Source organism: Coenobita brevimanus, chromosome 82 (genome assembly GCF_032717465.1).
Source record: "Coenobita brevimanus isolate Jiangsu-jjx chromosome 82, ASM3271746v2, whole genome shotgun sequence".
NCBI lineage: Eukaryota > Metazoa > Arthropoda > Malacostraca > Decapoda > Coenobitidae > Coenobita > Coenobita brevimanus.
In genome coordinates, this window is record NC_137035.1 from 20,142,213 (window position 1) to 20,167,952 (window position 25,740).

The window sequence follows — 25,740 nt, forward strand, 5'->3', positions numbered from 1 at the left end:
GTCATTTCTGGAGTGATGCTTTTCTCTGGTAAAAATGCTGAAGTAAATAAATAATGTGAATCGTTAGCAAACGGAAGTGTTGCGAATGTAATTTTGTGGCATAAACAATGAGGGGTTGATGTGGCAGAGAGTTAACAAGAATACCAGTAAATTGTTATATGAATATGACTTAATAAAACCTATTATGTTCTGGCCGGAAGTTCAGTATAGTATATAAATACAATGGTACATCTATACTAGGAAGCTATTTGCACTAACCTTATTCTAAGCGTTATCACAAAATAAACTTTGTCACTGCAGATACATCACTAACACACTCCACTACTGTTCATACACACACACACACACAAACCTATACACACACACAAACACACACACTGCACTGTGAACTATGAACAGTCCTTGTTATGTAGTTATTGGCAATCACTGGCAATTTGTAAGAATGCTGTGATGTAAAAACTAGGCAAAATATACATTCTAGGTTTTACACAGGTCATAAAGTTACAGTACAGTGCAGCACACCATTAACTGATCTATGTCATTAAACTTTCATCTGTAGGGGTAAGGCATTTTCTAGTGTGAGGCTTAATGCTTAATGGTTATATGTATACTCTGTGTGTGTGTGTATATATATATATATATATATATATATATATATACACACACACACACACACACACACACACACACACACAACACTTACTACTAAGCTTGTAAATTCTGTATATATGATGCTATTGTGCTGTTTCAAAGAAAGTAACATATCTTCCCAAACACATGAAGAACACAGCTTTTGTTTGTTAGTTATTGCATGACTATTAGATTCCACAGTTTTGGTGAACTGACTGTAGCTCATGAGTTAAGAACAAGACTCAGAAGGCATAAGAATTCACAGGATCAACTTTAGTTTGGATCCTTGGGGATATATCACTTAAAGCAAAAACACTAACCACTGGTGTGACTTGCTGAGATCTGTAATATTAAGGTTTGCTACACACTGACATCTGTGAGCTTTGCCAACTGTCAATGAGGAGAGGGACAGAGAACATGATTGTTTACCTTTTCTGTGAGAGTTGTTAAAGCAGTCATTATATCATCAATGCGGGATTCTATGCCGGAAAATCGGTGATGAGAAACAGCATGAGCTTTTTCAAGCACAATATCCTTTGCTGCTTCAATCTGGGATTCCTTAAGAGAAAACTTATGGCACTCACAAACTTCCCAGCGTCGTGACTCTCTGTTAGGATATAGCTTGATGTGAGGTTCAGTGCGACTGAGGCAAGAATGAAACATGAGGATGCGTCTTCCCAGCCAGTCTAGCAGCTTCATGATGGGATTATGAGGACTGGTACATATATTCCCAGATTCATCGGAATCCTCACCCCCATCACAGCACCTCAGTGGTCCAGGAAGCACACGTTTGAGTGGACTACCTAAGAACACTGATTCAATGTATGAAATCAGTTCCACTCTGCTGCTGTAGCTCACAATCTCTGCTTCCTCCCTTATTTGCTGAATATCACTGACTGCTAAACCATTTAGCAGATTCATTAGGACAAGAACAATTAGGAAAACAAACACAACAAAGAATAGGTGCGATGAGATTGGGTATGTGGCCAATGGGAGATCAGTGTACTCAATCTCTCCAGTGGTCATGGCCAAGGTCTTTAAAAGTGCCCCTGGATAGGTTACAAAATTTTCATCCACTTGAAAGATGAGGTAAAAACTAATGCTGAAGGCCACAACCATGAAAGAAAACATGATGATGAACTTGAGGAAATTGAAGGCAACAGTGGTAAACATTGTAATATACACAGAGAGGTATGGATGACGGCCAAGAAGCAAGACAAACTCAATCCATGAAAACAGGATGAGCCAAGCTGACACACACTGTTGTGCAGCTGAACCAATGGGGATAAATAGGAAAATGGTGAGGATGACAATTGAGATTTCTAACCAGTTCTCTAGCCTTGACACATAACGTCTCCAGGACACAATCAGTTGGACACTTTCACGAATGGCTATGTACAGGAGAAAGAGAGCTATTACAGCTTGGAGTGTGTATTTGCCAGCGAGATTGTGAGTAATGGGTGGTTCGGGTGCAGTGCTTGTTGTGTTGTCATCACTGTTTGTTTGGGGTATGTAAGTACCATGGAAGACTAAGATGTAAGTGGTGAGAAGCACGACAAACAAAGTATATGCCAGAATATTAAAGAAATAGTACTGCTGGATCCGCTGCCACTTGAGAGTCAGGAAAGTATCAATGATTGGATGAAGGAGGAGGCGACGGTGTTTGCTGGACCCACTCAGGAACCTCAGACATTCAGTCTCTGGCCGCCAAGTGGTGTTGGTTGGGGCAAGCATGCTATAATGTAAGATAATTTCAAAGTCTTTGTCTGTAAGGTTTTTATTGTGCTTGATGGAATCATTAAGAACCTCCTCCAGGACACTGGCTTGGATTCGTGTAATGGCAAGAGTTCCAAACCGATTTCTGATGCCCAAGTGTGCTCCATTGAGAAGCAGAATTCTCACAAAGCTTTGATCATCACACAAAACAGCATAGTGTAAAGGTGTATTGCCAAATGCATCCTGGGCATCAATATCAATGTATTTCTTATACTTCTCATCAAGTAACAGCTCAAGGCACCGATAGAAATCAACACCATCTTTTTCATCAACTCCATACTCCCTTTTCACCACTTTGTGCAGAGCTGTCTCTTGTTTCCTATCTTTCTGTTTAAGAGCCCCTTTATCTAGCTCTCTCGCTTCTTTCAGTGCTCTTAATAGGAACTCAAGGATTCTGTAATGACCATTTCTCGCAGCATATAACAAAGCAGACATCTCACTCTCAAGCTCCTGTTGACTCACACTTGCTCCACCTTTGGCCAGTTCCTCTGCAAAGTCTGCCAGTCCATGTTCACAGGCATACTGGAGCATTGTGTACTTCCCTCTCTTCTCTTCAAGTACCACCTGTTTCTGCTTCTTATCCTTTGTGTCATTCAGCTCATTCATAACATTTCGGAACTGGGTTATGTCCCGATCAAACAAAGCATCATAAAGTTCATCACCAAAATGTCTTCGTGGTGTCTCAACAGTACTCAGATCTATAGATTCCAACAGACCTGGGAAATTTCTCCGAACTAACTCTTCAGTAGTCTTACGTCCAATTTTGTAGGTAAGACTAGCTCCTTTTTCTATAAGCTTTTTAGCCATATATTCCCAATTTTTTGTAGCGGCCAGAAACAGAGGAGTAGCTCTCTTAGTGTCAGGAGGGTCTATCCTGATTTTGTTACATGACAGTAGAGCATCAAGACATTCTTTGAAGTTGTTTTCTTCATCTTTCTTCCAAGCATTGGCCAGGAGGTGGAGTGGAGAACGTCCCATCTCCTCTTCTTTGCTGTTAGGGTCAGCACCTTTGTTCAGTAGTGCTCTCATTATCTGAGGATGGCCATTGTTAGCAGCAAAGTGGATTGGAGTGAACTTCTTACCTTTCTGAACCTGAAATTAGAATAGAAGGCCATGAGAACTGTAATACATTAATGTGAAAAGAATTTCTTTACCTTATTTCAGTAAGAAATTACCGGTACTGTAGTGTGGGACTTGAAAATGAACATTGCCTCAGTAAACAGAGTTAGATGAAATTTTACCGAGTATTAAAATATCAGAACTAATATAACAACTTTTACCAACAAGAATCCTTATAACTTTAAACCAAAATGCCTATACACTGTACCTGTAATAAACACAAGAAATTTCAGCATGTCTTTATTGCTGTTAAATCTAGAAGCAGAACACTGTAACCTCGACAATCCTCTGTCATTCACTGTTAAGGTGTCACATGCAGTACTTACTTTCTCAGATAAAATAAAAACAAGGGGGATTCCTTGGACAGACAGGAGTAACAAAATACAGTTGTTGTTGTTGCTTAACCCCACTATGTCTGACTGTGCAGACCTACTGATCACAGGAAAGCAATTACTGTACTTTTGTGAAGCCATCCTACATGTACAGTACTGTACTGTACATACACCGATGGCGAGGTGCAGGGAAATATGAGGAGGTTTGTCCTAGGTGGATGCCAGAGCTGCTCCACCTAGGGTGAACAGTGCCACCACATGCAGGCTAGATATCAGCATCACACAGCACGGTATTACATTTATGCATAGCCTTATATAACAGCACCCTGAATATACTATATACAGTAACACTGTCAGTACAACATTAAATACACAGTTTAATATCACCAATATAGTACTGTAATTCCATGTCTACTGTATCAGTTTCATCTTTTCTTCCATGTACATCTTTGTCACATGCAGAGTACCAGTACCTTGATTATGTGCAGCCAGTTGAAGCAGAAAAAAAGTATAATAAAACAACAATAATCAAGGAAGTATTGTGTCATTAGCAGAACTAAGCATGATGCTGTAGGACATCATTATGACTTTTAGTGCAAACAACCAACTTCATATCATGACAGTCAAATGAAATGATGTAACAGTTAAGTAATCCAACATAATCAGAGAAATTACCATAAACAGCATAGTATTATACTCACCCTGGCATTAGTATTTGCTCCAGCCTCCAGCAATAGTATTACTAAATTCAGGGAGCAGTTTTGTGTAGCAATGTGTAAGGCTGCAGCACCAGGAATACTGCATTCTGGGAACGTACTGTTGACACCAGCAGGGCTGAGGTGGTCTAAAGCCCCACGCAGTCGCTCCTCGTCACCTGAGGACAGAAAATGTATATATTAAAGGCACTGACAGATTCGTCCAAGAGGAGTTTAAGATCTTGACAGTGACATCACGAATACCTCATATGATGTACTAACAGTTGCAGCTCTAACCAGAAAAAAAAAAAAAAATGTACTGTACATTACTGTACAGTAGTTACAAATATTGCAAGCTCAATTATTTTTTTGTTAACAGCTCACTCAGTTTTCTTTACATTACATTATGACAATGAATTATACTAGCTGTGCAGATCTCATAATCTGATGACAACTCTAGGCTATGTTACAACAGAACCAATTCCAAAAGAAAACTTCAAAAAAAAAAAGTATTTGTGTATGACAAGGTAAACTGGGAGGGCTAATGGAATGTGTTGGGTAATCAGTCTGTCTGCCTATAATAATAATAATAATAATAATAATAATAATAATAATAATAAAGCCATAAAAATGATGTGTTAACTGAGAGACCACTGTGTAGCTGTAGTTTCATATCCTCAGGAAGGTGCATACCAACAGTCAGACATAAAATATTGGTGCAATGGTTTTTGAAATGTCATATCAGGTCTTTCATAACTGGCTAATGTGGGTGATGTTTGAGCAGGATGATGGTGGGTGTTCAGCCACGATGGGGGAAGTGTACCCTGTCATCATCATAATCAATCAATCCTGTGTTGCCCTAAGAGGAGCATAGGAGCCTTGGGCTAGGCAAGTTGGTCCTAACACTTGAGAACAACCAGTCTCACTCATCCCTGAGGGGCATTACGTGAGCAATAAACCCCAACCACCCCTTGGATATAAACCTGCACAGGCTCAATCCAATTGAGGTGCCTTAATTACCCACTAAACCATCAGGCGCCATAATTTGGTTATATGGTTAGCACCCAGCATAGTAAATGGTTTCCTGATGTACAGGAAACCATTTGGCTTGTCACTCAGTGTGGAGTCATCCATAGACAGAAGGAAGAGGAAAGAATGGAGGAAAGAAAGACAGAAGAGGAAGGAAGGAAAAGAGGAAAGGGCAGTCACCCATGAGCAGCACAGCACTGGGTGAGTGGATGGTGAGCTTCCCCACCTACTGTTGGCTGGTACAGGTACCGGTAGTTGATGAGTTGAAGAATTGTTACTCATATTCTGTTCACTACATCATAGCAGAATGATGGGCATGGTGATGGGGCCTACATAAGCCTGCATTGCCAGAGGCAAAGTGGGGATCTTCTCTTTGGCTCAGGTGTAACGTGCAGGCATGTGGAGCAGGAGGGCTTGCTTTCGGATCCGGGCCAGTATATATAGTGAATAATTTAGTAAGTTCCATACAGTCTCTACAGCATGGCAGAGGAGGAGTGGGTGAGATGGTTGTGTGGCGTACTGAGAGATGTATAGCCTGTGATGGTGGGTGTGGTAGGCAGGCTGGAAAGGTTCAAGTCAAAGATGGTGGACAAGAAAATGTGGGCAGGAGACAGAAAGGTAGTAGGTAGGATGGACGAAGATAATCGTGCAATGTGTACAGGATAAAATGAGTACACCGTGTGATGGTGTGTGTTGTATGAGGGGAAGCATTGGCACAGGGACCGTGTAAATCGCAGATACCTGTTGGTTACAACGGGGGGAGCTGATGTGGTAGGTAAAGGTATTTCACTCTATGAAGATGGGTAGTGTAAATCGACTGGTATGGCTGTGGCGGATTTGAATTATAATTTTCTTTAAAACAAAGTAACGAGGTACTAGCCACTAGCATTGCTATTCAGTGTCTCACAAGGCAGGTTATATATATATCAGACCCAGTGTATGTCGATGTGTCACTCGCATTCACAAGTCACTGGGCCTTTTTGAAGGATAAAAGCTAGCCAGTTGCAGCCGTAGCCTTATAACCATCACACTTATGGGGTGTGTGCTCTGGGGTGGGGGTATTACAGTTGTGTGTCTGGGGTGCGTCTGAGGTGCGTGTGGTGTAAAAGGGGTGTGTCCAAATAGTCAAAGGACACCTTTTGGGATGTGTTGGTGTAGTGGTACGACTGGGGAGGGTACGGCTGTCACAGGTGTCCTATGGCATTCCTTCTATTCTACCTGCCTCCAATTTACAAGCTTGATATATTTTATATATGGAAGGGTTAGTCACAAGCTTCACCCTTGAACATTATAACTTCCCTAAACTGAGTAAAATGTCTGTAAACGACCACAATGAAAAAAAAGTCATCTGACTGAAAGAGTTAATAACAACGCTGATGTGGATGATAGGACTGTGAAACGTGGACAATATTTAAGAAGCGCAACAATGTACCCAAGGATCAATATTGCATCCCCAAGTAATGGAATGACATTCGTAGTTCCACATTTTCATTGTTTACAAGAAACTACGTGCAAAACAGTTAATATAAATGTAAAAAGGTAGTCAAAATAATATCAAGAGTTCTAAATAATGCTTGTTAGAACACAATTGTTTTATTTTGATGAATTTTTTTCGTGAAGAATTGAATGAAAATTACTGTTTACATCTGCAAGTGCGACTGTGCGAATGGCTGCTGTCAATCTGATGAGTTTACTTTGTGTGTTTGTATATGTGTTTTACTACACACTTTTGGGTGTCAGAAGTGAATACAACATCCCATTAACTCTGCAGTATCTGTGAGAGGAAGCTTTCCTCGATTTTGTCACAACATACACCGTAACAGTGACAACGGTATCAGTGTACAAGATCATTAAATGAAAATTACGAATCTCTAATGAAGAAACTACTTATGTAATGGTCAACACTGCACCTATACTCACGGCAGTAAGTCAGGAGTGAAAGCAGCATGGTAGTGAGGTGTTACCAGCATCCACAGTGGCAACTTACTAACCTGTCTGTGCGGCCACCAGCATCTCCTGTTTATAATAGTCCTCGGCATCACCCCCTGCTGCACCGCTGCCCTCCTGCATGGCTGAACCTGTACACAGAAAACGGTGAGTGGCACCATTGTTTGGGTACACTATTGCATTGATGTCAGAAACCACTATGACACACTTATTTGTTACTTGTACAGTGCGTGGTACTACTGATTAAATTATTCGTTTACCTGTGCAGTGCTTGATACTACTGATTACATTATTCGTTCACTTAGTAGCACTTATCTTACAGACTTTATGTCTCAAAGGCTTTATATTTCACAGGCTTTATATCTTGCACACAGAACTATCACTTCCATGGTCATTTGTGTCCGCCAACGAAGTTAGACGGAGGTTATGTATTCACCCGTGTCTATGTACAATATAACACAAAAGGATTTTATCAGATTTCAGTGAAATTTGGTGGATACGTGGGCAGTGAGCCAAGGAAAAGTTTATTTAACTTTCAGGTAGATCCGAATTCGGATGAAGGAATAAATAAAATTTTATTGGTGTTGGCGGAGGTATGCGCGCTCTGTTATTGTGTAACAGGGCAGACTAAGGCCGTAGAGTTAAATGACAACGTCATTCTGGAAAAGAGGAATTAGCTATAGCTGTAATATCTATCTATCTGTCTATATCTGATCTGTCTTTATACGTTATATATATATATATATATATATATATATATATATATATATATATATATATATATATATATATATAGTATATATGAAATTACCGTTGGTGGAGGTATGCGCTGTCTGAATGTTACTAGTTGTATGTAGCTTATGGTACTGTTCGTATTATCACTTCCTGTTTTGACAGCCAATTTCAAACTGTGCTGTTTGTTTTTATCCAAAGACCATGCTCTTCAGTGCCAGGACGTCATTTCCGTCATAATTGCTGCCGCCACACGTATTCACATCCCGTGATCTAAATACAATCGTGTACGGTACTGGTAGCAAGAAAAGGCTGTAACAGTTACAGACCTCAGTGTACGAAGCGGGTAGAAGCCCTTGTTTCTACCCTGCTGCAGTGTTGGTGTCTATGTATTCCTCTTCTGATTCAGTACGCGTCTCCCTCGCCCTCCTCTATGTTTATCAGCAGCAATGAATCTCTGAGACTGCATTAAAAGTACACAAGGGCAGACCAAATAACATAGCACCACAGGTACACAGAGCACGGGATGTATGCCAACATGAATTAATACCGCCACATAACAAAATGACATTAGATGATACTCCAAAGAAAAATAATTCCAAACGCACAGATATATAAATTATTACATGCAAGTTAAACACACACACACACACACACACACACACACACACACACACACACACTGCATGCCAAACACCACTTCCGCTGGTTATTTATTCATAACTTCGCCAGCACTGTTTGCCGTCCAGGTTGACTCTACTACACGGAGAAAAAGTGCTCTCTCTCTCTCTCTCTCTCTCTCTCTCTCTCTCTCTCTCTCTCTCTCTCTCTCTCTTTCTCTCTCTCTCAAAATATATTTTTCTAATGTGTCCGACTCTTGAAACTCAGTAGGCTATAAGTGCCACACACCTCCACACGTCACCACTTCGGCACTCGTCCCCACCCTCCATATTTAAAACACATTAGGGCTGTCTTTTTCAGGGCTGGTTCAGTAATATTGATAGTTTTTTTTCTTCTATGTTGGTGGGTTTTGTGGAAGAGCAGTAAAATCCGTCTTAAATAAATTCAGATTATCGAAATATTTCCAGCAGCAGTCAGAGTTTAGCTTTAATTCTATATAAATGAAAACAAAAACAGTTTGGAGGTGACGCATTCTCAGGTGGTCCATAATTAACCCGGTTTTCATGTCAAGATCTTATCAGCGAGGAGGAGTGAAAGACAGGCGGGAAAGAGGGGGAGGGAAGTGGAGGAAAGGTTATATCAAATATGCAAAGGTGAAAAAGACGTAAGTATAGGGAACAGCAAGAAAAGTGGTGTCAGTGGCTGTTGGAGAATGTATTTGATGTTGTTAGTGTTGTTTAAACCCGCACTGCCTCCCACAGGTACACTACAACACTACACCGTGTAAGGATCTGACGCCTCCTCGTGACAGACAGTGCCTCACCAGGGTCGGACCAGGCTCTTCCCATGGCGAGGTACAAGGAAATATTAGGAGGCTTGGCTCCTGGATGGACGCCTCAGCTTTTCCACCCAGGGTGCACAGTGCCACCACGTGTAGGCTCCAGGTCAGTGCTTGTATTGTATGTAAAGCACGAGTATGCATAAATATACCGTATCACGAATAATACAGTTACCTACAAGGAATCTTCACTTGAGGTGTGTTGTAAACTCCTTCACGTGTGCATACTTTTTAACCAATTCAGTCCAGTGACATTTTTCATTGTAATTTCACTGCATTGCCACCAGACGACTTTATTTATCAGTTTTATTTAATTCGCTTCCTGAAGGAGTTGATGAGGGTTCTAACAAATCCAGCTCAAAAAATGCCACTTGAGCTGAGTAAAATTATACGAGGACAGCAGTAATAATGTATAGAATATCCTGGGACTGAAGGGGTTAGAGAAATGTACCGTACACATGAAACAGGTGAAAATGACTTACAACCTGCGCGTGACACATTCAGTACCGTCTCTCTCTCTCTCTCTCTCTCTCTCTCTCTCACACACACACACACACACACACAAACACACACACACACACACACACACACACACACACACACACACACACACACACACACACTCGCAACATTTCCTCTATAGCAGTTTATTTTCCATCCAGCACCTTGTTATTCTTTTGTATGCTAATTATATCATTCAATATCGACACAGTTTGCGTCTGTAGGGTACAAGAAGAATTAAGGTGCATCAGGCAAAATAAATCGCTTAGGAAGAAATGTTACGAGGTCTCCCGTCTCAGAGAATGCACACCTCAGAGTCACACTTCACCCCTTCAACCCGACGACTTACCTGTTCTTGCTGCTGCCTGGTTATTTTATATTGAGTATAAGAAGCGCATGCGATAACAGGGGAGTGAAGGTAATACAATAGTGGTAAGATAATATAGCCTATATAATTGATTTCTTTTCATCCTACGAATTTACTCTCTCTCTCTCTCTCTCTCTCTCTCTCTCTCTCTCGCAACTTTAATGCCATACTAAGTCGATGCTGCATGCAATTCTGAGTCTTGGCTATGAGGCAGCGATGAATCTCCGTGGTTACTAGTCAAATATTCCCTCCAAAATTATTACACCTACCCAATAATTGATCTGGAAAGGAGTTAGGAATATTCATCAGGTTTAAAAGATAAATCTAGTGGGAAGAAATCTTGTTGAAGAGTTCATTCCCATCCATCATCATCATCAGCACTAAACACACCCACAGCAGCGGCAATTTATAGCAGTAGTGGCCATATATTTTTCATTTTTCATTTCAACCTCCAGTGAATAAACCTCTCCCCCCTACGCCGCATGCCGGGTCGTTTTATGCACTGCGGCGGGGCAATGTGTGGAGAGTGGGGGTGATTTTGACACAATGGCGCAGGGACGTGGCGGTATGGTTCAAATGCCTGCTTCCTGCCTGTGATTCAGAGGGCTATACAGACAGGCTTGTAAATGGCGCTCCTCTAGACTCTCGCGTGTTGTTAGTACGGCTCAGTCTGCTAGTGTGGGCGCGGTTGTGGCAGAGGGAAAGGGAAAAATAATGCAGAGTTGATACACAGGAGGTATTTACTGACGGAAGAGGAAGTGGATGTTTTATATGTCTTCCTTACCTCCCCGGTACACCAACCAATCTAATTAAATTTGTGATGCCAGTTGTTTTAGTGCTTTTTGTTTCTCGCGAGGCCCTGTTGACTTCTATACCAAAATTATTAATGCCCTTGAGTAAATATATGTATGTATTGATTTGCAGATATTATCATCCGACACACACACACACACACACACACACACACACACACACACACACACACACACACACACACACACACACACACACACACACACACACACACACACACACACACACACACACACACACACACACACACACACGAAGATAAAATAACATTATAAAAAACATATATATAAGACGATAAGGAGAGAGAGAGAGAGAGAGAGAGAGAGAGAGAGAGTATGGAAAAAACATGAAAGAAGAAGACAATGAGGAGTCAGGTAGGGAAGCATTGGGGGTGGATGTATAAACTCTCTTAAGGTTAGATTGTGAATAAGATAATTTATATATACCTTTACCATCACTCAGCACCTTACCAGTACGTCACAGCCAAATTAGAATAAATAGTAAAGTGAAAAATATTACGGGAAACCAAACAATCTGTGATAATTGTAAACATGTGGGGTATTTGTTAATCCTGAAAATTAAGAGTCTTTATGAATACACACCTTGGTCAATAATACACCTTATCTTCCCCTTTCCCCTTCTTTCTCCATGCCTCCCCCTCCCCTTCCACCTGACACTTTCCCACGGCAGAATGTCAGGTGCTGCATAAGGCATAAACAGCTGTGGTAGGAGGGCTAAGGTACTGGCTCTACCAATCGAATTTACCCTCAGAACACGATAAAAAATGGAAAACTCTCATAAATGATGTACTCCTCAATCTTACACTTCGATTTTACGTCTCATTTGAAGCAGAAAAGCGCAGTCAATAGGCATACATACATTTTAACTAGCAAACAGTGAGGAAAATGTAAATCATACGAAACTCGGTATCAAGGGAAAATACTGAAAAATGATCCAGCCTGCAGTTCACTTACATTTTTTCCTGTCTTCGCTTCACTCGGAGGCCAGAAGTCAGCGAAAATGGCAGGTCCAGCAAAGAATTTAAAAAGGTAGAAGAGGAAAGTTGGATGGCATTTATTTTATTTATGCAGGATTTTTGAAGATAGTTTTTGGGTTAAGAAAAGTTATTCAATTTGCTTAAGTGGCCAGTGTATGCAGCATTAAGGAAAGTGGACCATTTGGCTGAACGACAAACATGGTCATCATTCTATCCTTTTCTGCCCCCTCAGAAGCGTAGGGACCCGACGCTAGGCTGTTCAGTCCCGAAATTTATGACTAGGGTGACCTGCCTCACTCTCCCCTGAAAGGCATCGTGTGAACAGTAAACCCCAACATCTCCCCGAATGTAAACCCTTGGAGCGCCTTAATCCGTTAGACCACAAGGCGTCATTTAGTTACATGGTTGCCACCCAGCGTACTAAAAGGTTTCCTGAGTTACAGTAAACCTTTTGGCTTGTTACTCAAGGCAGTCACCTGAAAGCAGCACTACGTCGAGTGAGTGAGTGGATGGTGGACGCCCCCATCTACCATAGACACACAAAGCAATCTTGAAATGACCTAAAATTACCATACCGTGAAGAAGGTGGTGATAAAAAACAGAAAATACCATGTAATTACTGGGAATAACAGCCACAATACAATGTGCATAAGGAGGGAGACTAATCAATACCGCAGCAGTCCTTTCCATCACAACGACAGCCTCAGTCAAACGAAATGTAATCTGTATAATGTTGCCTCCAATCAGCAGCTATGGATGGCCTGGGGGTATATTTATGATCTCTCCTGAGCTGAAGCAGTTGGTAAGATTGTTTGTAAATATGTTTGTGTTCACCCATACACCAACAAAACACATGAGTTAGAGTGAATATCTATCTATTTATCTACGAGTATTTATCAGTCTATCTATCTGTCTATCTACCTGTTTGTCTGTCTGTCTCGTCAGACGCCATAATCTCGTAAGAGGTGGCCGCAAAGAAACCGTCTCCATGTAACTCTGTCCTCTGCCACCTCACTGCCCTCCCTCCAACTCACACCTCTTTCATACACCTCTCCCCCCTATCCCTCCATCTCATCCTTGGTTTTCCCCTCCCTTTACCCCTTCACCTCACATACATACACTCTCCTAGACAGTCTCTCATTCCCCATCCTCCCCACATGGCCAAACCTTCTCAGAGTAACAAGAAATTACAAACATAAGGCTCCGTCACATCAAGTTGGATTATGGAGACCCGTTTAGACTCTTTTATCCTTTAAATTGGTTCCGATCCTTTATAACAAGTGGTGCTGGTGTGGGTGTAATCAGTGTAATGGTCGCGTGAGATGTACAGCTTCAACTTCAGTCATTTATAGCGGCCCACAAACTTTCTAATAAATATATAAATGGAGTCAATATGTAACTTCCACTCGCGTGACGAATACGGCGGCGGTGTATTGTTGTGGTGGTTGTGATGATGGTGGTGGTGGTGGTGGTGGTGATTGTGGGAGGTGCTGGTGGTGGTGATGGTGATTGTGGTGTTTGTTGTTGCTGGTAGCAGTAGTAGTAGTAGTAGTAGAAGTAGCAGTAGTAGTAGTGGTGGTACCAGTTAATGTTGTCGTTGCGGTGGTAGTGGTGTTGGTGATTCGTGATGGTGGTAACAAATAGTACTGTCGGATGGTAGTTGTGGTTGGTGGTGGTCGTTGCAGTGGGTAGTTGTGGTGGTAGCAGGGGATGACGTAGTTGCACCGGAAGTTGAGATAAATAGCTGTAGCCAGTTAACAGCAGTAATAGGTGTGGTTGATGTGGTAGTTAGGACTGAATGTAGTGGTGGATGAGGATACTTAAGTTTGCATAATAAACGGCTTTGAAGATTTCGCATCACATTTTCCTAAGCGATCTATCTTGGACGTAAAAAAAAATGATGCAAACACGTCGATATTACAATGATACAGGTGCGAGAGAAAGTTAAGGGAGTATGAAAAAATAAGTCGCTAAGGAAGAGGTGTCACGGAGCTCCTCATGTCACATCTGATAGGGATGTTATAACTGATGATGATAATGATGATGATGGTCCGGATGAAGGGTTAAGTTGATGAGAGAGAGAGAGAGAGAGAGAGAGAGAGAGAGTTAATCTGCCGCAAAACACGATTCACAACCGTCAAAGTCCCATTCACGTCCCCAATTGTACTGCTGGGTGAACAGGGTCAAGGGGGGAAACTAACTTTGTCCTAGAGTCTGACCGGCCCGAGAACCGACCTCAAGACTTTCCTTTCCACCCTCTTCCCTTCCCCTTCATCTTACATACAGTATATATACCTATCCTCCTTCCTTCCACCCCCTTCTCTTCCCCTCCATCTTCCTACATACCTATCCTCCTCCCTTCCTTTCCATCCTTTATATATACCTGTCCTCATCCTTTCCACCCCCTTCCCTTCCCCTGCATCCTCTTCCCTTCCCCTGCATCCTCTTCCCTTCCCCTCCATCCTCTTCCCTTCCCCTCCATCCTCTTCCCTTCCCCTCCATCCTCTTCCCTTTCCCTGCATCCTCTTCCCTTCCCCTGCATCCTCTTCCCTTCCCCTGCATCCTCTTCCCTTCCCCTGCATCCTCTTCCCTTCCCCTGCATCCTCTTCCCTTCCCCTCCATCCTCTTCCCTTCCCCTGCATCCTCTTCCCTTCCTCTCCATCCTTTTCCCTTCCCCTGCATCCTCCTCCCTTCCCCTCCATCCTCATCCCTTCCTCTCCATCCGTTATATACATGCCTATCCATTCCCCTTCCATCCTCTTCCCTTCCCCTCCATCTCTTATATCTATCCTCTTCCCATCCACCCTCTCCACTCCTCCCCGCCACTCCACTCTACTGCAACATTCATGGCGGTCTATCGTTCCACCCAATTTCCATCTCACTAACATTTACCAAACTGAACAAATATTAACCTGTTTAAAATTTTGAGAAAGACACTGAGGTACTGAAAAAAAAAAGAGAGAATGTAAAATCAATGACTTTTTATTACCTATTTTATTATTTTTTTTGAGTGCTAATAATGAAACTTGGGCGGAAGCGAAACTAAAGACACGCGTCGCTAGGGCTGACCGAAGCAATGTGGGAAATACATAATAAGGTTCTTGCTGGAAATCAGTGCGGTGTCGGTGAGGCTTACAGCACTTAGGTGGCTTCACGTAGAGAGAGAGAGAGAGAGAGAGAGAGAGAGAGAGAGAGAGAGAGAGAGAGAACTGAGGGACAAGGGAGGGAGGGTGAGAAAGGATAGGAGGAGAAACGGGGGAGAGACAGGGAAAGAGAAGGGAGAGAGTAAAGGAGAGAGAAGGGAAAGAGGAGGGTAAGAGGTACGGAAAGAGGAGGGTAAGAGGTAGGGAAGGAGGAGGGTAAGAGGCAGGGAAGGAGGAGGGTAAGAGGCAGGGAAGGAGGAGGGTAAGAGGCAGGGAAGAAAGAGGGTAAGAGGTAAGGAGGGAGGAGCGAGAGGGCAGGGAAAAGAACAGGGAAGAGCGAGAGAGGCAGGGTAGGAGTAGGGAGAGAGAGGGAGAAGTGAAGGTGAGAGGCAGGGAGAGAGAAGGGAGGGAAAAAGGGAGAATAACATGAACTCGTGGAAACAGGAAAGAGGAAAGGAAGAAATATATAAAAGAATGTGAAACAGTTAATGAGGTGGAAAACTGAAAACAAAATCGATCATAAGCAGAGAGAGAGAGAGAGAGAGAGAGAGAGAGAGAGAGAGAGAGAAAGAGAGAGAGAGAGACGCGTAACCAGTGAGATGGCAAGAGCGAGGCGGGAGCGCAGTGCAGACGTCAGCAAAACTATGGACATAAATGGCTCTATGGCAGCATCAATCCCAGCCTACACGAGTGCCGGCTCCATCATGATCGTATTATTCACACACACACACACACACACACACACACACACACACACACACACACACACACACAACGAGTGGCTCTATATCCCCGTGTGGTTCTTGAGATTTAAATGTGTGGCTCTTGAATTAAGTGCACAGATACAAGCGTAATAAATAATCCTAGTAGCTTTTATAACTTACTATTCTGTACTACTACTACTACTACTACTACTACTACTACTACTGTTACTACTACTGCTACTTTTGACTCTGTTTGGTTCGCTTATATCGGAAAACAAATCAAACTTGATCACTATAATCATGACTTCCACGATACAAGATACTTATTCTTTTTATTTGTCTTATTATTTATTTATTTATTTATTCATTATACAGCTCTACGACAGTACAGTTACTAGGTCTTGGCTCGTGTATACTACCTGCTCTTGTGAGTATACCTTATCACTCCCATCTATCCATCTATAATCCATCCATCAATCTATCCACGCATCATTCAACCTTCCATCCATCCATCTTTCCCCAATCAGGTGCGTAGGATTCCAGGACTATACTGTTTTTACTCGGCGTAACATTGCCATCCCTCCATCTTGAATGCTGAGTTCTAACACGAGATTAACACCAGAATATGATGCTAGTCACGAAAAAGCTCACTGCGATGTAGAGCCGCAGTACTGTCCTGTGCTGCCACTGAGCTACGTGAAACAGCTGAAATACGACGAAAATCTGGGCCAAGTGAAGGTGAACATGGTACAGTTACACACCGAAAGAAAAAAAAAAAATACAGTATGATGAATTTTGAAAGCGTACACCAGATTTTGATGAACGATAGATTTTGAGAACGTAAAATATTGATGCGTGATAAAGTTTCAGAACGGAAAGATTTGATGTATAGAATTTCGAGTGGGTAAATTTTGATGTATGATATATTTTGGGAGCGTACACTTCTGGGATAAATATTGTCTTCCTTTCGTTCATCTTCTAATCCACAAATGCACCTCAGCCATCTTGGTTGGAGCACAATGGACTGAGGAGTGAGTGGCGTGTTGTCTTCCAGTTACCTTTGTCAGTCCCTGGGTTACCTATCATCTTCCATCTCTCTCTCTCTCTCTCTCTCTCTCTCCAACATCAAACAACACTCTGATCCTTTATAACCTCCAGTACAAACGTGTCAGGTTTCATTTACTGGAGAGAGAGAGAGAGAGAGAGAGGGAGAGAGAGAGAGAGAGAGAGAGAGAGAGAGAGAGAGAGAGGTGGGGGCAGCATCAGGTGAGGGGGTCCCTTACACTATAAGGGCCCCCTTGGGAGCCAGGAAAAGGGAAGGTCTGTGGTCACTGGGGCGTCTTTACTGCAAATGAGGAGGAACAGAAAGACACACACAGCCTCCCCTCCAAAAAAATATAAAAAAATAAAAAACCAATGCTCTTCCCCCTACCATCAGTACCGGTAGATGTATACACGATATATATATGCAAATGATGCTGGGGAGGGACGCCTACACGTGACGGCACTGATATAACCAGGCGACTCCACTGCCTGGTTACACAAACGTCCCTCAGTAACCTCCCTATCCCGCGAAAGGAAGATGGTAGTTTGCATTAGGAGGGACTTCAACCTGCAGTCCACCGGGTTCACATTTCAGATGAACCCCGGGCTACAGATGCTGCTATTACGTATACAGTATGCAGATAAGTCGCCTACATACGCGCGATAAGTAACTATGCTCAGAAGCAAAACGAAAAAGGAAAGACATGGAATTTCCCTTCCGCTATCATGTACTAGCATCAGAGTTTGTGAATACACGAGATCTCTCTGGATATTTCGTCCCTCCTTTTTGTATATAAATATAAATATGAATAATTATGTGGGTGGCATCATAATAACTAAAAGAAAAGAATGAAGGAAAGACAATAATGGCCATCTTGATATGTGTAATTTTGCGAGATCCAGTAGTAATGAGGCAACATCAAAAGATCTACAAAAACCATCAAGAAAAGTCAAGTATTAGTGAAAAGGTCCTTGATGTGCTGACTGTTTGTGTGGTGTAGTGTAGTGTGGTGAAGTGTGGTGTGGTGTAGTGTGGTGTGGTGTAGTGTAACGGGGCGTGGTGTGGTGCATTGCAGTATACAATAGTGTGGTGTGGTGTGTATAATGTGGTGTGCCGTAGTGAATGTTGTTTAGCTCAGTGTAGTGTATAGTGTAGTGTAGTGGGGTGTGGTGTGGTGCACTGCAGTAGAGTGTCCTGTGGTTTGCTCTGTTGTGGTGTGGTGTGGTGTGGTGTGAAGTGTTGGAGTGTAATATAATGTGGTGAAAGATGGTGGAATGTAACATAATATTGTATTGTGTAGTGCAGTGTAGTGTAATGTAGTGTAGTGTAGTGAAGTATGGTGTAATGTACTGTAGTGTAGTGTAATGCAGTGTAGTGTAGTGTAATATAGTGTAGTGTAGTGTAGTGTAGGGTAGGGTAGTGTAGTGTAATATATAGCACTGTACTGTCCTATGCTAGGCTGTGGTACATAATAAAGTACACCATTAAGAGCCTGTGTTGTGTGCTCCCTTCATCCCGGTCTGCGCCAGTGCCGGAAATAATGGGGCCACGCGTACATTATTCCCCATTACCCATTACCCGCCCCTACCCCGCTACTGATGAGGCAGGCATCCCAGGAGGAGGCTGTGTAGTGCTGGTATTACAGGGATAGCATGCATATGTACTAGGAAAATAGTGTGTGTGTGTGTGTGTGTGCGTGTGTGTGTGAGAGAGAGAGGAGGGGGGAGGGGGGAAGCAAGAGTGGAAAGCAGGGAGTGGATTTTAAAAGATGGGGAGAAATAATATGCACACGAAAATGAAAAAAAAAATCTCTGACATAAACGAAACAGTAATTTTCAATCAGTAAATAATAATAATAATAATAATAATAATAATAATAATAATAATAATAAACGAGACAGTCATATTAAATCGGTTCATTGTTAAGCAATCTATAATAAAACAAATTTATTCAGTAAAGTAAGAACACTATAAATAATAAAGTGAGAATTATTTTTAATATTTTCCAGCGTCAAGCCGCCCCCCCCCCTCCACTCCCCTCTGCCTCCATCCGTATTGTTGAAAAAAACCCTCACGTCAGCGAAAGTTTTCCCCTCTCTGACCCCTCATCTTTCTCTCCTCTCTCCTCTCCTCCCTCACTACTGCAAGAGAGAGAGAAGAGAAAAAAGGGTGGAGATAAAAGTGAGAGGAGAGGGAGTGAGGGCAATAGGAATGGAGTCCCATGGGAGTAAATAAAGGATCAGGGTGAGATTAAAAGGACGCGATGGTCTTTTTGTGTGTGGTGTTTGCAGTGGAACGGTGTGTGGCTGGCTTGCCTCCTATTTGCCTCAGTTACGCCTAAAATTGGCCAACCTCGAATGTAGGGTTGACCTTCCCGTAGACTTTATTCCCCCCGCGGTTGACCATCCCGTAGAGTTTTTTCCTAAGCGGTATGTTGTTAAGGGAATTGAAGCATTAGATTGGATTTTAACATTAATTCTGCCGCCTGCCTCTCCCTCAGCTGAATAAAATCGCCTTTCGTCAGCTAGGATAAATTACTACACTTGCTTCGACCTTGAAATTGTTAATGGTGAAAGTAGTAACATAAATAAATAAATACATTAATAAATAACACTATACATCATTCACTTTGACCTGGCCCAGATTTTCATTCTTTTGCAGTTTATTTCACGTAGTTCAGTGGCGCAAAAAGACAATGCCGTGGCTCTACATACTGTTACACTTCTTCGTGACTGGCAAATTATTTTAAGTTAATCTGTTACAGCTCAGCATTCAAGATGGAAGGACGGCAATATTAAGCCGAGGTAATGTGAACAGAGAGAGAGAGAGAGAGAGAGAGAGAGAAAGAGAATAAAGGCAAGGAATAGGGAACAACGAACAAGTTACGGTAATGGAGAGGAAGAAAGCAGGAGAGAGAGAGAGAGAGAGAGAGAGAGAGAGAGAGAGAGAGAGAGAGAGAGAGAGAGAGAGAGAGAGAGAGAGAGAGCAATATAGCAGCCTTATTATACAGACCCTCCCCACACTTCCTCTTCCTATGCTACACTACGCCCCTCCCTCTTTTTAATTAGTGCCACGGAGGGAGGGAGGGAGGGAGAGAGGGAGGTGAGAGAAAGAGGGAGGGATGGGAGAGACAGAGAGAGGATGGAGAGGAGAGAGGGTGGTGATCATGATGAGAGGTGGAGAGAGAGAGAGAGAGAGAGAGAGAATCGGGTAACAATAGCATATAATGAAAGGATAATGTCAGACAGGGAGAGAAGGGGTCGGGAAAGTAGTGTGGAGAAAAAGAGAGAGAGAGAAAATGATAAAGAAAAGCAGAGAGGAAGGAGGGAGGGAAGACAGAAGAGAGAGGGGAGAGGTGAGGGAAGAGAGAGGGGAGAGGGAGGAAGGAGAGGAGGAACGAGACGAGGGGAAAGAGTGGCAATGCAAATAGATGGAAGAAGGAACGTGAGGGAGAGGATAAAAGGGAGAGTTACCAAAATAGGGAAGACGGGGATGCGTTAGCCACAAAGGGAGACATAGAAGAGAAAGGGGAGAGGGACTGGGATACACACACACACACACACACACACACACACACACACACACACACAACGAAACGCGGGAAAAGAGTAGCAATACAGTGAGATGGGATGAAAAGAGGATGGAAAATACAGGGATAAGAGAAAGGAAAGGAAGAGAAGCGAGGAAAATGGGGATATGTATGTGAAGGAAAGACAGGAAGAAACAGGAGAGGAAGGGCAGGAGGTGAAGGGATAGGAAGAGCGAGAAGGAGGAAAGGTAGCAATAGAACGAGAGGCGATGAGAAGGGGAGGAGAGGGGGGAGATAAAAGACGGGAGAGATATCTAACGGGGAGGAAGGTGGCGGAGACATTAGAGGAAAGGAGAGAGATGGAAGGACAAAAGGCCTGACGAAATATTCCCGCCATTACCTTAGTCTGTGTAGTGGACGTGACATGAATTTCCTCTACGTAATTATACAGCTTAGAAAAATTATCCTTGGAAGTTGACTGCACACATGACCGTATAAGAAGCTGCTGGGATTAACCCCTTCAGCCTGAGGGCGTCTTGGTTTCTTCCTGCTATCTCCAGACGATTTTATTCAGATTAGGAGACACGTTTCGAGATGGAAGGGTTAGATTTAGACTTCATTCATGTCTATGTTTGTCTATCTGTCTGTCAATTAATCTATCAGTCTATCCATCTGTCTATCTATCTATCTATCCTTTTGCCAGACGATTTTATTCAGCATGGGAGAGACGTTTCGAGCCTGAGGCCTTAGTTATAGCCTTCATTAACTCTTGTACTACGAGGGTGGACTCCTGTGTAGCTAAAAAAAAAATGGGACAAGAGGAAGAGAAAGAAGATGAGAGGAAAAGGTACGAAAGAGGAACATGCAGAGACAGATGAGGAGGGGTGGCAGGAAAGGATGACAGAAATTGTGGATGATGATGATGAGGAGGAAGACGAGAGGATGTAAAGAAAATTACAGGCGGGGTGAGGAGGAATTAGGAAAACAACGAAGGTAAAGGAAGGAAATGGGAAAGAGAAGAACGTTGAGGATGTACATAAATATTAGGTAGTGTGTGTGTGTGTGTGTGTGTGTGTGTGTGTGTGTGTGTGTGTGTGTGTGTGAGGTGGAGGGATGGGGGGGGAGAGGTATATGAAAGACGAGGGGTTCTGGGTTAAGGGAAGGGCAGCCTGATTGCGGAGGAGTGAGTTTGTGACTTTGTGGCTTCCCCTTACTGTATTAAGGTGTTTGGCGATAGACACATAGATAGATAGATTGATAGATAGACAGATAGGCAAATAGACAGAAAAGAGACTAAATAAGAAGCAAAAGTGAAGAGAAGGAAGGAGTGTGGAGTGAGGAGTATTGAGTGCAGATGATGGTGGTAGTGTGTGTGTGTGGGGGGGGGGGCTGACACTGAGCCTGGGGACATCTCATACTATTTTTTTATTTCATATTTGTGTCTCCAGGCGATTTTTTTCAGTTTAAGATAATATTTAGAACTGGAGATTACATGCAGTTGCTTTTATGCACCCCTTCACTACGATAGGACTAAGGGCGTGTTTAGGCAGGAGGAAAGTATTACATCAAGAGAGAGCAGTATCCACGAACCCACCTACAAACCCAAAGGCTGAACATTTGACCGCCGTGTGACCTTGACCTTCGAGCTACCGCGAAATCGAACTCCTTTATTCTCGCCTTATCCTGAACCTGTCCACCAAGTTTGGTCTAAATCGGATAAAAACTGCTTGATATGGCTTGGTTAGACTTTGACCTAATCCTGTGACCTTGACCTGTGATCTGTTGTTCGAAAAAAAAAAAAACAGTGGGTGAAACCGCTGACTAACCTTCATCCCTTCCACCAAGTGTCACTAAAATCGTAAGAAAATGTTTGAGTTATTCTACACACACACACACACACACACACACACACACACACACACACACACACACACACACACACACACGCCGAGCAAAGCACAATCCCCTCTCTCAGCTTGGCGAACGCGGGTATGAAAAGACGCCATTTCTGTTGTGGTGGAGGCAGGATATGGTGATAGGGTGACTGTGGTGGCGGTGTGGTGGTTGTGGTGGTGTGGTAGTGCTATCCTGTTGTTGTGGTTGTGAGTGTGGTGGTAGTGATAAGTGTGGTAGCCCAAATAGTGGTATCTGTGACGGGTAATTGTGGTAGGTAAGGTTGTTGACTGATGGTCCTGTGGAGATTGTGGTAATTGTTGTAAGGAAGGAGATGGTGGTAGTTGGTAGATAGCAATAGGTGATGGTGGTAGTTGTGGATGCTGGTGGTCGCAGATGGTAGTAGTTGTGGGTGATGGTAGCTGTGGCAGTGGTGGATGGTGGTAGTTGTGGTAGTAGTGGATGGTGGTAGTTGTGGTAGTGGATGGTGGTAGTTGTGGTAGTGGTGGATGGTGGTAGTGGGTGGTTGTAGTTGTGTTAGTAGTGGATAATGATAGTTGTAGTAGTGTATGGTGGTAGTTATGGTAGTGGTGGATGGTGGTAGTTGTGGTAGTAGTGTATGGTGGTAGTTGTGGTTGTGGATGGTTGTAGTTGTGGTAGTAGTGGATAATGATAGTTGTAGTAGTGGATGGTGGTAGTTATGGTAGTAGTGGATGGTGGTAGTTATGGTAGTGGGTGGTTGTAGTTGTGGTAGTAGTGGATAATGATAGTTGTAGTAGTGGATGGTGGTAGTTGTGGTAGTAGTGGATGGTGGTAGTTATGGTAGTGGATGGTTGTAGTTGTGGTAGTAGTGGATGGTGGTAGTTGTGGTAGTGGTGGATGGTGGTAGTTGTAGTAGTGTATGGTGGTAGTTGTGGTTGTGGATGGTGGTAGTTGTGGTAGTGGTGGATGGTGGTAGTTGTGGTAGTAGTGGATGGTGGTAGTTGTGGTAGTAGTGGATGGTGGTAGTTGTGGTAGTAGTGGATAATGATAGTTGTAGTAGTGGATGGTGGTAGTTGTGGTTGTGGATGGTGGTAGTTGTGGTAGTGGTGGATGGTGGTAGTTATGGTAGTGGATGGTGGTAGTTGTGGTAGTGGTGGATGGTGGTAGTTGTGGTAGTGGTGGATGGTGGTAGTTGTGGTGGATGGTGGTAGTTGTGGTAGTGGTGGATGGTGGTAGTTGTGGTAGTAGTGGTTGTGTCACGTCACTCCTCTGGCTTACTCATCACGCTGCTGGCTCCTTCTCAATTTGTTTGTTCTCATCTCAAGTTACATCAGTTTATTTAATTCCCCTTTGCTCGCCTCTTGTTCCTCTTTTCATTCCACTTCTTCGTGACTAGATTTTCTCACAATTGTCTCACTTTCTTTAATTTTCCTTCCTCCTTCTGTCGTTATTATTGCTCTTCTTCTGTCTTTCTTTTTAGTCTTTTTTCTCTCATCCATCTCAATTTCTTCGTATTCTTGACTTCTTCTCTTTCTTCCCTTCTTTATCTCCCTCCTTCCTTATCCTCCGTCCTTTCATTTTCACCATCCCCCCTTCCTCTCTCTCTCTCTCTCTCTCTCTCTCTCTCTCTCTCTCTTTTCCCTCCCCCTCTCCAAACTTTTGCCTCGAATCACAAGTTTTGATGAATAAGGTTTTACATGATTCACGACCTAACCTCCAAGTCCTTAGCTATTCCCCTCCTCTCTCTCTCTCTCTCTCTCTCTCTCTCTCTCTCTCACACACACACACACACACACACACACACACACACACACACACACACACACACACACATCGGGGTAGCTTTAGTGCAGTGGTTAGCATATACAACCCGTAAGTAGAAAAACCGGAGTTCAGTTTTCGTGCCGGTCAGAATCCTGGACAAAATCTGTTTCCACCTCTTGTCCCTGTTCACTCAGTGGTATAATTGGGGACCTGGTTATAACACTGACAGTTGTAGGTGGTATTCTAGGGGATGAAGACGATGAATAAGATCAGAAGAAGAAGAGGAGGAGGAGGAGGAGGAGGAGGAGGAGGAGGAGGCGGAGGCAGGAGTAAACAAACTATCTAATATTTCTCACGGTCTGACAAGGCTTATCTCTTCAGTACGATGATGTATTTCTGATATTTTAATACGTGTTATTACCAGATATTTAAATTACTAGATGTTTAATTCAATTCTTTAACTTAATTAATAATCATAAAACTTCGTGGGATAGCGGGAATGAAATCAAGATGTTTTGAATTAACTTTTTTTTCCACTCTAGTTCTTTCACCTTAACTTGGCCCAAATTTTCGTCCTTTCGTTGCTTATTTCACGTATCTCAGTTACAGAAAGAAGCAGTGTTATGGCTCTGTATATATCGTTTCCATGGCTCTTCTTCGTGACCAGCATCGTACTCTAGTGTTAATGTTTTTGTTCCCACCGGCTTTTAAAGATGGGGATATGGCAACGTAAGGCCAAGTTAGAGTAAAAGGAGTATAGGTAAGCAATTAATTTATGGAAACCTGGTAATTTTTAGTGGACGCCGTGTATAATTCCCGTCCTCGTAGTGAATGGGCGCAATTTTTAACGACCCTATCTGGCCTGGTAAGAGAGTGAGAGAGAGAGAGAGAGGGGGGTAACGAAGCCTATACCCAGACCTAAGCCTTGTTCTCTCTGTTCTTATATTTCCGTATCTTTTCTTCCTTTCCATCTGGGCTTTTCTCCTTCCCCCCTCCTTGCCGCGCTAATGGACGCTGAATGGGATGCTCTTAATGGCATCTGTCCAGTTTATCATCAGGGAGAGGAAAGGAAGAGATTGGGAGGGAGGCAGGGGGGAAAGATGGAGAGGGAGGGAGGGAGAGAGGAAGAGACTAGGAGGAAGAGTTAGAGTGAGAGGAAGAGTCTGAAAGGGAGGGAGGAACGAAGGGAGGGGGGATGGAAAGTGAAGAAGGAATGGGGTACTGAGTGAAAAATAACGAAAACAATGAAATCATAATGAAGATGAACAAAAACATTAGATAAA

The 25,740-nt window shown here is 42.9% G+C and overlaps 1 protein-coding gene across 1 annotated transcript in view; it reads right to left on the reverse strand.

Moving 5' to 3' along the window:
* Positions 1–696: 696 nt before the first annotated feature.
* Positions 697–25,740, reverse strand: part of LOC145409694 (transient receptor potential cation channel subfamily A member 1-like) — a 28,091-nt gene continuing 3,047 nt past the window's right edge. Inside the window, exons 3-5 of the mRNA XM_080280048.1 lie at positions 7,573–7,659; positions 4,559–4,731; positions 697–3,498 (exon numbers count right to left, since the gene is read on the reverse strand). Coding sequence (XP_080136174.1) covers positions 1,024–3,498; positions 4,559–4,731; positions 7,573–7,659 — 2,735 coding nt within the window. The 3' untranslated portion in view covers positions 697–1,023. The remainder of the gene's footprint in view (positions 3,499–4,558; positions 4,732–7,572; positions 7,660–25,740) is intronic.